This window comes from Dromaius novaehollandiae, chromosome 19 (genome assembly GCF_036370855.1).
Source record: "Dromaius novaehollandiae isolate bDroNov1 chromosome 19, bDroNov1.hap1, whole genome shotgun sequence".
NCBI classification, from domain to species: Eukaryota; Metazoa; Chordata; class Aves; order Casuariiformes; family Dromaiidae; genus Dromaius; species Dromaius novaehollandiae.
In genome coordinates, this window is record NC_088116.1 from 13,298,512 (window position 1) to 13,310,989 (window position 12,478).

Sequence of the window (12,478 nt, forward strand, 5' to 3'; positions counted from 1 at the left end):
AACTTTGCTGGGTGGTTGATAATAAAGCTTTCACAATATGCTTCCCCTATCTGCCTTATTTCTGATAGCAGTATTAGCAGTTTCAGTCCTATTTCTTTTTTTAGGATTCCAAATTTTTAGGACTTCAGAGGATCCCCTATTTTGGCAGACTAAACTGTGGTCTGTGTGCTCCTCTGCATCTGCTGATTATCCTTCAGGTTTTACTTAAAAACATCCCAGTAACCATTGTGATTGTACATGTCAGCACCCCGGCTCTGTCTGGGTTAGCAGAGACCGTCACACTGGTGTACGTTCCATCGATTCTCAGTTTTCTCAGTTACAAATAAGTCTAAATTCTCTGTCCCAGCACTGTTTTCCCAACCAGACACTGAGACTCTACCTCTGAATGGTTTTGGGATCATTTTAGAGAATCCCTATGGGGACTCTGATCTTGAATCTCCTGTGTGACAGCTTGTGTTTTGCCTTGGGGACCTTCCTGTTAAATCATGCTCAGGACCACAGTTTCTTCTCAGCATTCTCTCTGAAACTGTGTGTTTTATTGATATGGCTCTAAGCAGCATCACACATTTAGGCACCCAAATGGCCAGTAATAAAATCCCTCAGTACTACAGTCAAACCATTCCTGTGCGGGATCTCCGCTCCCAGAGGGCTGTCATCTGTGCAAGAGGATAAAGGCTATAGTTTGGCAGGAAACATCCCTCTGTGGGATCCATCACTCGCTTCCCCAAGCTAGATGACCTTCTACCCTGAGATTTACCTCCTCCTCTGCAGCACAAGTGCCTCTAGACTGGAGATGAGTTTGCTGTGATGTTCCTAAAAGCCTCACTGATGTATTTCTCTGCCTCCCTTAGAAGTACCTGGGGGGCAAATGATCTTGGCCAATAAACTGGAAAGCCCCTATTGTACAACATGCTCCTGGTACAGAGGAGTCCATGGGACTGTGCTCCCAGAAAGCCCACATATCTCTGATACCTTAATTTCTCTTCTTTCTCCTGGATTGTCTAATCTTTAGTTTCTCAGGACGCCCACATGCCCACTATTGCCTTCAGATGTCTGAAGATGGTACTTTTTAAATTACTTCTCTTCAGCATCTTGACAGGCAGCCTGAGATGAGCTGATACATTTGGAATTAATCACAAAGAAGAAAAAGAGAGCTTCAAAGCAATGCAGATCTGGCTGGATAATGAAGAAATGATTCCTAAGTGAGGTTTGCAGCAACCAGTATGAATGCTTTCCAAATCAATTATTTGTGCATATTCTCCTTCTGTTCTTAACAGTATGTCGGATGCCTGCTCACTCATCTGGAGTATAAGCAGGATCTATCTGTATGGTACAGAGGCTGCTCAGGTCCAACTGGGATAAGGCCTAAAGCTTAGATGCCTGAGGGATACTAATATTAGCCTTATGCCACTGTTTAGCCCATCTTTTCAGCAGAGGCATCTAAAGGTTGTGCCTGGATGCTGTTCTAGGCCTGTATCAGGTTGTGGAACCGGGGGAGGATGTTAACAGAAACTAGATAGAAAATAAGTGATTTAGGCATGAAACTATCTCCACCTTGTCCCCCTGAGGCTCTGGTCAGTGAGGAGGTGCTTGTGGCATGGGTGAAAGTCTAGCTGGCATGGAAAGAATGAGCCCTGGCAATCATTCTCACTACTTTACCAAAGATCAACAAAAACAACGCAGCTGTGGGCATCAAGGAGACGTGCAAGCAGTTCATCGCCCTCACTGGTGCAGAAGAAGGTGGCTGACACCGGGAGCCCTGCCTAGCTGCTTTCTTCAGGACTTTTTGGAGGTGAAGGGAATTATTTTTAAGGGCTACATGTCTGTAAGGGGCATAAATTCCACTGAACCTCATCTCTGCATTGTCTTCTCTGGCTCTTGCAAGCTGTGTTTGCGTCTCCTTTCCCGCTCAATCAGAGTGCTCTTTTCAGAGTAGACTTTTGCCTCGGCTGTTTCACAGCTTTGCTGCATGGCTCAGTGACTCAATGTGCTTTGTGCTGAGCTGGATGCCCGTTGCTATAATTTCACCTGTTTGTGTCTTTTAATCTATATTTGTTCCCTTGGAAGTGCGGGGAGATACATTAGGGCAGAGGTGCTAGGTAAATACCAAGTATTCTTCTCCCCCGCAGGCGCACTGGGAACAGCTATTAAGCCAGGGTAAACAGAGATGACTGCATGCTCCGCCTGCCAGCAAATCCCGTTGGCCGCCTTGCTGGTGAGGGTGGGACACAGCGAAATCTGGAGCCCTTCCTCCCCGAGCGCCCAGCCTTTGCTGGGAAAATAAAAGCTGGAGCAATTGGGCACTTTGCAAGAGTGGGGACTGCAGTGCCGAGCTCAGCTGCCCAGCCAGGCCCGTGGCGTGGCCCAGGCGCGGTGGCCTGGCTGACGGTGCACCATGGGCGGGGTCACCCGGGCCACCACTATAAATAGGACTCGCTGAGAGCTTCCCCGGCAAACCGAAAGCTTAAATACTAAGCGTGGAAGAGACAGTGTCAGCGTCAGCCAGGACAGGGGTGGGGCAAAGGAACTCTAAAGAGGAGGTGTGGTGTTCATAAATTATACTGATGAGGACAGTAGCATGTGCTCTATGCTAATACAGCATCTGTAGGGCTCAGAAGCAACCAGGATATGGACCACAGTGCCCAGGCAGACTGATAAGGGCTTCCTGACAGGTATCTGCTTCTGTAACAGGCATAGCGTGATGGCTGGCGCTCAGGTAGGGCTCTCGGGATCCTTCCCAGAGCCCCAGGTTCGGCCAGGCCCAGACTCCGACTCTGACTCCGACTCTGAGGACCCAGCCATGGGCAGCGCGGGAACTGGCGCTGGCTTGCAGAACCCTTCTCAGGTCATTCATAGCGGCCACTTCATGGTGTCGTCTCCGCACAGCGACTCGCTACCTCGGCGACGTCACCACCGCACTGAGCCCGAACCTGCTGATCCCCGGAGCATCGACCCGACCCTGACCCGGCTCTTTGAGTGCATGAGTCTGGAGTACAGGTGAGTCTGAGAGCCCTTGCACCCAGCACACATTTCACATAGATCCCCCCAGCTCCTTAAAAGCATGAGTCCAGCGTGCTGGGAAGGCTGGGCTGTCTTGGCTAATTCGCTCTCTAGGAACCTGTTGCTAATTGCAAACTGACATCATCTTCTTGCCCATTGGGTTGGGATGTGAATTCTACTCAGGTAAGGCCATCCTGGGAGGTTTTAGGGAGAAAGACATCATGCTGGGGAATCTGCCAGGGAGCAAACTGAGAAGTTCCCCCTTTCTTAAGATACAGCTTAACCAACCCTCCGCCTTTCCGGAACATCTGTAGTTACTGCACTCAGTTGTAGCACCCTCATGGCCAGGCCTTGCACGCTCTGTCAAGCAGTAGTGACCCTGTGTCCAGCCAACATTAAATGTCACTATCAGTCTTTGGCAATCCAGCCCAGGAGTCCTGCTTTCCTGTTCTCAGCTCTGCCCACACTTCCCAAGGTTGTTCCAGGATGCACAGCAGCACTTGATGGCTGGAGGACTTCAAGAAGTTTTGTCCAGGGCCTCACAAAATCTTGCCCCCTTCCTTCCTGTACAGTCACCTTCTCACACTGACAGATGAGTAACTGCATCATTCCCCCCATCCATACAAATCATCCATAGGAATCTCCTGCAAGCCCAAGGAGCTGGGGACCTGCTCATTCCACACACAACTCCTCAATGACAGTAGGAGAATCCACATCATGTCTCTTAGTGCCTTGATCCATATTCTTGGATGCATCTCCCCTCTTCTTCCAAGGTCCCAAGGCCTTGAGCTTTCACAAGTCTAGCTAGCATCAGGGCAACTTACTGTGCTGGCCTCAGTGCAAAACTATTTGCACATCTTTCCTAAAACATCCAGGTGAAGATGTGGAACGATGATGTCTACTGATGTCCCAGGAAAAGAAAACCTGAGCAAAATGACCTTGAAAAGTTGCCCAACTCTTGGTCCCTTGCAGGTTTTCATTTGATTGCTAGCCTCAGCAGGGTATGCCTTGAAGTCCTTGGGATAAAGCTGCAAGCGACGGAGTATGTGAGCACTCTCAGAGCAGTGCCAGTGCCTCTGGCTTTTGGGACAACACTCCACAGTGTACTAGCTGCTACATAGCTGTGTACTTTTGGCCCATAGCCATGCATCTGCATACTAAACCAAATGATTTGCTCACAGTCAGTAAGGCACAACTCTCCTCTATGGCACTGGTGAGGAGGCTGGTGCTGTGCAGGAATATGGTGAGCTTCAGCATGGGCAGGGCCCTTGGTGACCCAGCTTTAGGAGCCTGGCACTGTCAGGCACATCACCCCCAGGTGCTGCACATAGGTGACAACAAGCCACTGGTAGTCTTGCTCTTCTAGTCCCACTTTTCTTGTCCTATTCTGAGTCTTGCTGCATAGGGCTAGAGGGGCAGACATTGTTCTGCCCAACGGTGTCCAAGCTGTTGACTCCTGAGAGACATCACAGCCTCCATTGGGCCTGGACACATCAGCAAGAGGAAATTCTAGCACCTGGGGTGCCCCTGACTTCCAGTGGTCCCCAGGCAGAGAGGAAAGGAATAGGGTGCAAGTGCTTTGGGAATGGACTGGAAGGGTGACATGCCACCAAAGGCTCCATCCCACCAGATCTCTCTAACCATCAGACTGCTTCTGGGCTTCACTTCCGTCCTGGACTGAGGATGATAGTGCACACACTAGCCCCAAGCCCAGCACCATGACAAACTGCAACTGCAGCTGAACACTAGTCATCAGTGAAGGGGATCCCCAGCAGCTACAAAGCACAGTGCCACCACCGATGGCCACCCTGGAGGACAGAGCACTAGAGATGTCTCCTGGCTGTCTTCATGCAAGGCAAGGTCTTGTTCAGCACCTTTGGGAGAAGTTAATGGTCTGCCATGGTGTCAAGGTAGCCTCAGGCCATGGGACCCATCCAGGGAAATTTTAACAACAGATATTCCCCAAACTTCATACTCAGTTCTTATCTGTCCTGGAGGTGCTCCCATCCTCACACACCATCCTCCAGCTCTCATTCATAATGCTCTGCAGCTTGCCAGCACCTTAAAAACAAGATTACAAGAAGCATTGATCAGGGTGCTATGCAGCCCTGGATATGCCTCTCCATGGTTGGGATCAGAGTCTGGCTGCAGATGGCTGTGGAACTAACTACTGTGCTGGCTAGCTGCTGCTCAGGCATTTGTTTTCTCCCTTTGGAAGCCCATGGCATCTTTGTTAATACATTTCTGGCAGACTGGCAAGCAGTTGTTGGAGCAAGGTATCAGAGGGGAAAAAGGGAGCTTAAAAATATTTAGCTGACCTGCACCTTTAGTCTTAGCTGATTAGATGCTTCTCTGCATGGTTTGGCATTTCGCACCCTCCCTCCAAGTCCAGGTCTCAGAGTGTTGGTGTGGCACACCACCCCAGCTGCAGTGACCAGTGACATATCCTCCAATCTTTAGGGGTGCATGCACCCCAGAAGCGGTGCACACAGTTATGTTGTAGAGTAATGTCTTAACGAAGCAGACACTGTAGAAAGGTATAGGTGGGGAGGCATGGCTGGAGTCTCTAGTCCAACCCCTGCACAAGACAGGGCTAACTCCAAAGCCAGATCAGGTTGCTCGGGGCCATGTCCCATTGAAGTTTGAAGGAGATGAAGGATGGAGACCCTATCGCCTCTCTGGGCCCTGTCCCAGGGCTGCACCACTCTCACAGAGGAGAGTGTCTTCCACAACTCTAATTGCAATTTCCTTTGTTCTAGCTTGTGTCCATTGCCTCCTCTTTGTTCTCAGCGCGTCTTTGTACTGTACCTCTTTTGGGTAGTTGAAGACAGTAAGTAGATCCTCTCTTCACTTTCTCTTCTTCAAGCTGAACAAATCCAGCTCCCTCAGCCTCTTCTTGTATGTCATGTTCACCAGTCCCCCAACCATCTTAATGGACTTCACTGGAATTACTGTAGTTTGTGGACATCTATCTTGTATTATGGGGGACAAATCTGGATGTAATATCTAGACATGACCTCATCCGTGCTGAATAGAAGGGAATGATCACTTCTCTTGACCTGCTGGCCAAACTCTGGCTGTTGCAGCACACCCATTCCTTGTTGTCCAAAGCCTGGTTCACACCATTTCAAAAGCAAATGTGCTAAACTCTCTCTGAACTATGTCACTGCTTTAATGAGTGTAGCGGAACAGTCATTCAGGTAGCTGTAACTCCTCCCCCCTGCAGCATTCCTCTGCTGCACTTCACAGCCCTTTATGACAGTCCTGTCTCAGTGTGAACAACGGCCCCGAAGACCTGCCATATTACCCGTTCTTCCCTTCTGTAGGTGAAACAGTTCCTCACCTCCTTGCTGGGAAAGAAACATTCCCTCTCCACATCAAGGCTTGCTTCTAGCGATGATTTTTCTTCAGATTCCTCAAAGAGTGGCAGCTCCCCACACCAAGGTCTTCCTCCCTGTGCTGGAGACAGGGATGCAGCAGTTCCAAACCCTTTGTACCCATTTTCCAGGACACTGCTCTCCTTCCAGGAGCTCTTCTGCCAAAGAGTTAATCATTCTCTTCCACTCTATACTCTCTTGCAATCTGCTATGCTTCTTGAATCCCTTCCTTAGACTACCATTTCTCATGGCTCCTGCGAGTGGACTTCCCTGCAGCACACCGCGCGTCCACAGGCTCCCTCTAGAAAGTTTAGCATATGGACCTGAGCTTGTTTCAAGAACTGTTCACCCTTTGGCCTTGGCACAGACTCCACATCTGAGGAAGCTCCTTTTCCGCGGTATCTCAGAGTGTCACTCCCCAGGGTCCTACCTCGCAGGGCTACTCTCCTGGGCTCACACATATTCCCATCAGGTCCTTGTAATACCATCACAGGGAATCATTAGATCCTGGGGAACTACACTCCCAAAGGGAGAAAAATCAGACACATATGGGAATTGCAAATTGCAGACACATGTCATCCCATCTTGCACGTCTTTAGAAAAAACTTTCTGCAGTTGTTTCAAGAGTACTTTCTGGAATAACCTCCTTGCCTCCCCTGTAAGTACTGAGAGCGGAGATTTAGCCGTTAGGGACATAAGACTGGGAAGTGACTTGGAGTATTAACTTGGTCATCCTCACATGATTTACAACAAATGGACTTTAATTATACACTTGCATGCCAATTTGGTATTAATTCATCCTTCTGCAGGCTGATAGCTTCTGCAGGCTGATAGCTTCTGAGGCTTTCCTATACGAAGTGAAATTGCTGCTATAGGTTTGACCTATTCACAGTGCCTTAAACATCTATGCACAGGGGCAGAAAGCAGTGAGCATCAGCACGGGCAGAAACCCCAGCAACAAACATGTTGAGCTGTCCTCTCCCTTTTTCTTTCTCATGATTAGACTGCACTTGCCTGGGCAGTCCAGGGAAATCATGCAGCCTCAAGTCACTAGCATGTGCCTGTATGGAGCTTGCATTTCTATAAACTAGTTCAGCCTGGCTGGAGGTTACTTGCACAGATTTGACCATATTCTGTGTTTGCTGGGTCTTGCTCCTCCGTTTGATGAGACTTTGGTTTTACTTAGACTGAAGACTGTCTCATATGCCCTGGCTGCAGGGAAGTAGGGCTCTGAACATAGGCGACAGGGCTCAGTGTTGATGGCAGCCCCAGCTCAGGTGATCCGCAGATCTCAGCGGGCCTGGGAATTGACTGCATAACATGCACCTTCGTAGAGGGGAGAGGGGAGAGGCTTGTGCAGGGGCTAAGCCAGCTGAGGCCAGCCCATGCACACTGCAGTGAGGGTGTGCTGTGGCTTGCAGTGAGGAGATGCCTGAGTTTTCTCTGTCATGCCCTGAGGATTTTGGGGCTGTTCCTGTTCAAGCACTGTGGAGAGAAGCTGGGCTTGTGTGCGAGTCTATTCCCACACTGAAGCAGAATAGAGACATACCTCTAGAGATCACCAAAATAACTGGTGGTTAGGCTTTGTGGAGATACCGCTAACTTGACTTACAGTTATCCAGCTTCCCAAATGATTATTTGCAAGAGGATTTAGATGACTTCCCTTCTCATCTGGGGCACTGCATGCTTTCTGTGCACTGGGGTAAATGGCTGCTGAAGAGGCAAGAGTTGTAAGGACGTACATAGGCTCTCCTATCCGGGACAAATACACAGAGCACATCCATAGCTAATCCCAAGTACAGTCCATTAACACCTTTGTCACAACATGCACCCAAATTACCCCTGATACTCCCATACCAAACTCCACTGTAGTGCGTGCCAGAGCAGAGCTCGTACTTTCCAGAAAAGAACATAGTAAACAGTAGAGCTGGCAGAACATTTTTTTCAATACAACATGGTAAAGAGAAGAGTTAATTTGAACAGTAAGGACGTTTTTTCATGACCAAGTTTGATTTGAACATGAACAATCTCTTTTTACTTTTTGGCATTTTTCCAGAAAACTGTGGTTACATTTTTAGCTTTCTGTTCCAGATTTTAGACTTAAAATGTAAACATTCAAGTAGAAAACACGATTTTGCTGCAAAAATTTGTGAGAAATTGAGCATGAGATTTTAGGGGTTCCAGAGAAAGTTGTCGTTTTTCAGCCCGTTTGGAGGCAGCTCTATCCCTGCAGCCTAGGGAATGAGGGGGACTCTGACGGCTCCGTGGGAGGACCCTGCTCCTGGCTGCTATATTTGCACACTTGGGAAGGTTAAGGCTTTTCATCCCAGACTTGTAGCAGCAGGAGGATTTTCAGCCTAGCTTTGCCCTTCTCGCTTCAGCCCATTTCCCCTTGTGCAGCCCCATATCCCACAGGTCATTCCTTTCCCGCCGCTCTTGGTGTTTATGGAGGGCAAAATACTCATTTTGCACTGAAAGTGGAGGCCACAACACCTTAAACTTCTGCACAGGCAGGATGAATCACAGAGAACCCAGGTGCTACCAGCTGAAATGGACTCGGTGCTGAACTGCTTTGGACAGTTCGGTCGCGGGCTGAGCCCCGTTTCCACCTCACAGAAGTCACTTTGCAGGTCGTGGGGTCTCTTTCCCTGCCTCCGTGGCTCCCCGCTCCCAGGCAGGCCACGTGGGTGCCGGGGCCGGAGGATCGCCCTGTGGCCGGATCAGAGAGGTGGCCCCCGGCCTCCCCCGGTGCTCAGGGCGGCCTGTCCTGCGGGGGGCCTGGTGCCCTGCTCTGGGGACACCCCACCACCGCCTCTCCCACTGCCCCACTGCCCCGTGCTGGGTGCCCTGACGGCCCCGCCGGGGGCCTGTGAGTGACCCACACCTGCGGCTGCAGCGACCGGCTCTGCCCCTTCCTCTTTGCACCTCCGAGTGGGGTGGTGCCAGGTCCGGCCCGGCCAGAGGCCCGGTGCTGCCAGGACGGGTGCTGCAGTCAGCCTGGGCGCCCGGGGGATCCCCCTTCCCCGCCGTGGCCGGGACTGCATCCCCTCCCGTCCCCTCTGGCCCGGCGACGGGGTCGAGGCCTGTGCCACGGCCCAAGGGGCATCCCAGATCGCCCTTGCGGCTCAGCATGGGATTTGCGTCCACCTTCCCAGGGAATTATTTCAGGAAAGGGTGGGGCCCTTTAAAGGCAACTCAGGGAGCAAAGATCAGCCTGATAAGCTCAAAAACCAAAGGGATTATTAATAGGGAAAAAAAAGGCAGCTATCACCCAGGCCGGAAGGTATCCCCCCCCTGTCTCCATGTGCCCGCGGGTGGCTCCGCAGCCGCAGCCTGGCCGGAGGTGCCTGACCTGGGACCTGGGGCTGGGGCTGGGGCTGGGGCTGGGGCTGCACCTTTAAGCTCCCTGGCAGTGCGCAAGGCACCATTAGCGCGGAGTGTGGCTGGGTAGCCTTGACCGGCAGGATTTGGCCACGTGCCCGGGAAACCCGGCTCTTCCATTGGCTCATCTGCTTGGCACCGCCACACTGTTTGCCTTGTGCCACTGGGGAAAGTTCAAACTCCCTGGTGATAGCGGAGTAGCCGATGTGTAGCCAAGTCCTTAACTCTCTGCAAGCTGGAGCTGCAGGGCCGCCGAGCCCTTCCCCGAGCCCCCGAGGGCCACCGGCAGCAGCGGGACCGTGCACACCCTGCGGCTGCAGGGCCCCGAGCCACCCGTGTGGGGAAGGTCTCTATGGCCCCTGGCCCTCCAGCTGCACCTACCCCTTTCTCAGACAGGACTTGAGCTTGTCCAACCTTGTGCAGGACACCCCACTCCACAGTTTGAGGAGGCCACAGCAGAGCCTGGGACCGCCACCATTGTTGGCTGTCTCACCATGTCGAGGGTGCAGTGGCCCTGAGGCTGGGTGAGCGGCCAGTGGCCTTGGCTCTTCTGGGGCTGACTGGCCCCTTCCACCCCAGTGGGTGAGAGCACCTGCTCCCCAGTGCGCTCCTCCATCAAGCTCTGGAGTTGGAGGGCATCTCAAGGGTCCCTGCTCCTTTGCCCAGCCCCAGCAGGATCAGACAGCAGTGCTCTCCTCGCCTGTCTGCCCCTGGCTCCCTGCCCAGCACGCTTCCCTCCAGCGGCTGGGGTCTTTCTGCAGCCACTGCTGCCCGTTAGTGATATCTTGCTGCAATGTCAAGGATGGCAGGCTGTCTTGCAAGCAGCCACCTCCCTGCACCGTAGGGCAGGACAAGAGTGCCTTCAGGGCTTCAGCCATAGCCCCAGGCAGCCAGCAGTCCCGAGCGGCTCCAGAGGGAAGTGCTGGCCCTGCTTGGCCAGCCCTGCTCTGCACTCCTTGCAGAGCTCGTCAGCACCCAGTGACCAAGGGAGAGAGCCCTGCTTGCGGGAGGACATGTGATACAGGGCTCCATGATGCTGCGTCAGGGAAAAGAGCTTTCAAGACAGGCTGGGCGCAGAGTCTTTGTTAGAGGGCGCACAAAGGAGGCTTTAAATGTTTGGAGAAACAAGCATGCTGCTGCTTAATGCATTTGCTGGGCCCAGCTCTGCCCCCATAGCACTTCCACAAGAACATGCTAGGATGACACCCTTCCATCACACTGCCTACGGGTCTGTTGGGAGCAGCTGAGCAAATGCTGGCAGTGGAGAAATACGGCACCCCTATGCTCAGTCCAGCCTCTACCTTTTCCCCTCCCTGTGTGTAGAGGGAATCCATAGGACATCAAGCAGCACCTATGACTTTAAGGGAAAAACTTTTGGCACAAGAGGGATAGGAAGAAGTGCAGTTGTGGCCTTACCCATGCTTTGTGCTCTGTGTGCTTGTGCTGGCAGTCTGCACCTGGATTATGCCAGGCTTCTCCATGCAGAGATGCTGTACAGGCCCCAGCCTGCTCTCTAAGGGTCTCTCCAGCGCCTGAAGCCAAGATCAGCCCCTCCGCAGGGTAGGCCCTGGAGGGTGGGAGAGCAGTGGCAGCCAGCTGGGCTTGCAAGGAGAGGTAGAAAGGACCCCAAACCAATAACAGGAGGGAGAGTACCAGCAGGATGGAGCTGGGGAGGCTGGTTGGGGGGACAAGTGCTGCATGATAAAGCAGAGGGATCCCAGCTTCCTCTGCAGAGCTCCTTAAACAAAAGGACCCTTGGGAGCCCTCCATGCAGTGCTGCTGCATGTGAGGATGACGTGTCTCTCAGCTAGAAGGAAATGAGTGCCTTGGCTGGATTAGTGAAATGAGGCTGCCAGCACTGTTGACTCCATTAGGGACATCACTACCATCACAACAAGCTGTAAAACAAACACTGCTGCCTCTGGGAGCCTGGAAACGAGGAAAGAGAGAGCAAGGCCTGGGCCAGAGGGGCTTGAGATGAGGAATGTGGGCCTGCTCACTGCTGAGGGAGCAGGTTTTGCAGTGGGGTGCACAGATTGGCAGGGCGCAAAGGGGCGTCCAGGGCGGTGCTTGGCTGGAGGCAGGATGGGTCCACATCACTGCCCCTCTTTCGGGCAGAGGTAAGCATCTGTTAATGGCCTCAGGCTTGTCATCCTGCCTTTCCCAAGACTCACCCAAACAACTTCCCCTTACCCTGCCCATGCTGCTGCCTGCGCCTGGCCGCTCTGCTGAAGGCAGCCTTTCCAAGTCTTGCCTGGAGTTAAAAGGAGTGTCTGCCCAAATGTCATGATGTGGCAAGAGCCACAGCAGCACATGTTGCTGGCATCTTGGATGGCTTGGCAACTTCCCTTCTGACCCCAGCTGGTGCCAGGACGTAGCCGGCACTCATTGAAGGCTGCAGGGTCTCTCCCCACAACCAGCTTCATTTCGAGTTTCAATGAATCAATTCTTCCATATGCTGTGCTTTGATCCCAGGGGCTTGGGAAGCCTTTTGTGGGTTTGTGAAGTTCCCCATTTACAGCTGCGCTGCTCTTAAAGAGTGAACAGGAGCTCAAGAGTACTCCCAAATTCCCCTGCCATGAATGGGCGAGGCAGGCGGTGTGTGACTGAGCTGTGCAACTGAGCTGTCCGACTGCATGTGCTTTGGACTTACCACCTGGCTGGAGGCCTTGGGGCTGCCTCACGGCACAGCTTCATCCTCATGAAGCCCCTGACCAGGA

The 12,478-nt window shown here is 52.3% G+C and overlaps 1 protein-coding gene across 2 annotated transcripts in view; it reads left to right on the forward strand.

Annotated features, from left to right (window-relative positions):
• The first annotated feature begins 685 nt into the window (after window positions 1-685).
• MLXIPL (MLX interacting protein like) overlaps window positions 686-12,478 on the forward strand; it is a 28,677-nt gene continuing 16,884 nt past the window's right edge. The window contains exons 1-3 of one of the 2 annotated variants that reach the window (XM_064523504.1): window positions 686-1,792; window positions 2,130-2,215; window positions 2,692-2,997. In XM_064523504.1, coding sequence (XP_064379574.1) covers window positions 2,702-2,997 — 296 coding nt within the window. In that variant the 5' untranslated portion in view covers window positions 686-1,792; window positions 2,130-2,215; window positions 2,692-2,701. The remainder of the gene's footprint in view (window positions 1,793-2,129; window positions 2,216-2,691; window positions 2,998-12,478) is intronic. The other variant, XM_026110904.2, reaches the window with a different exon arrangement.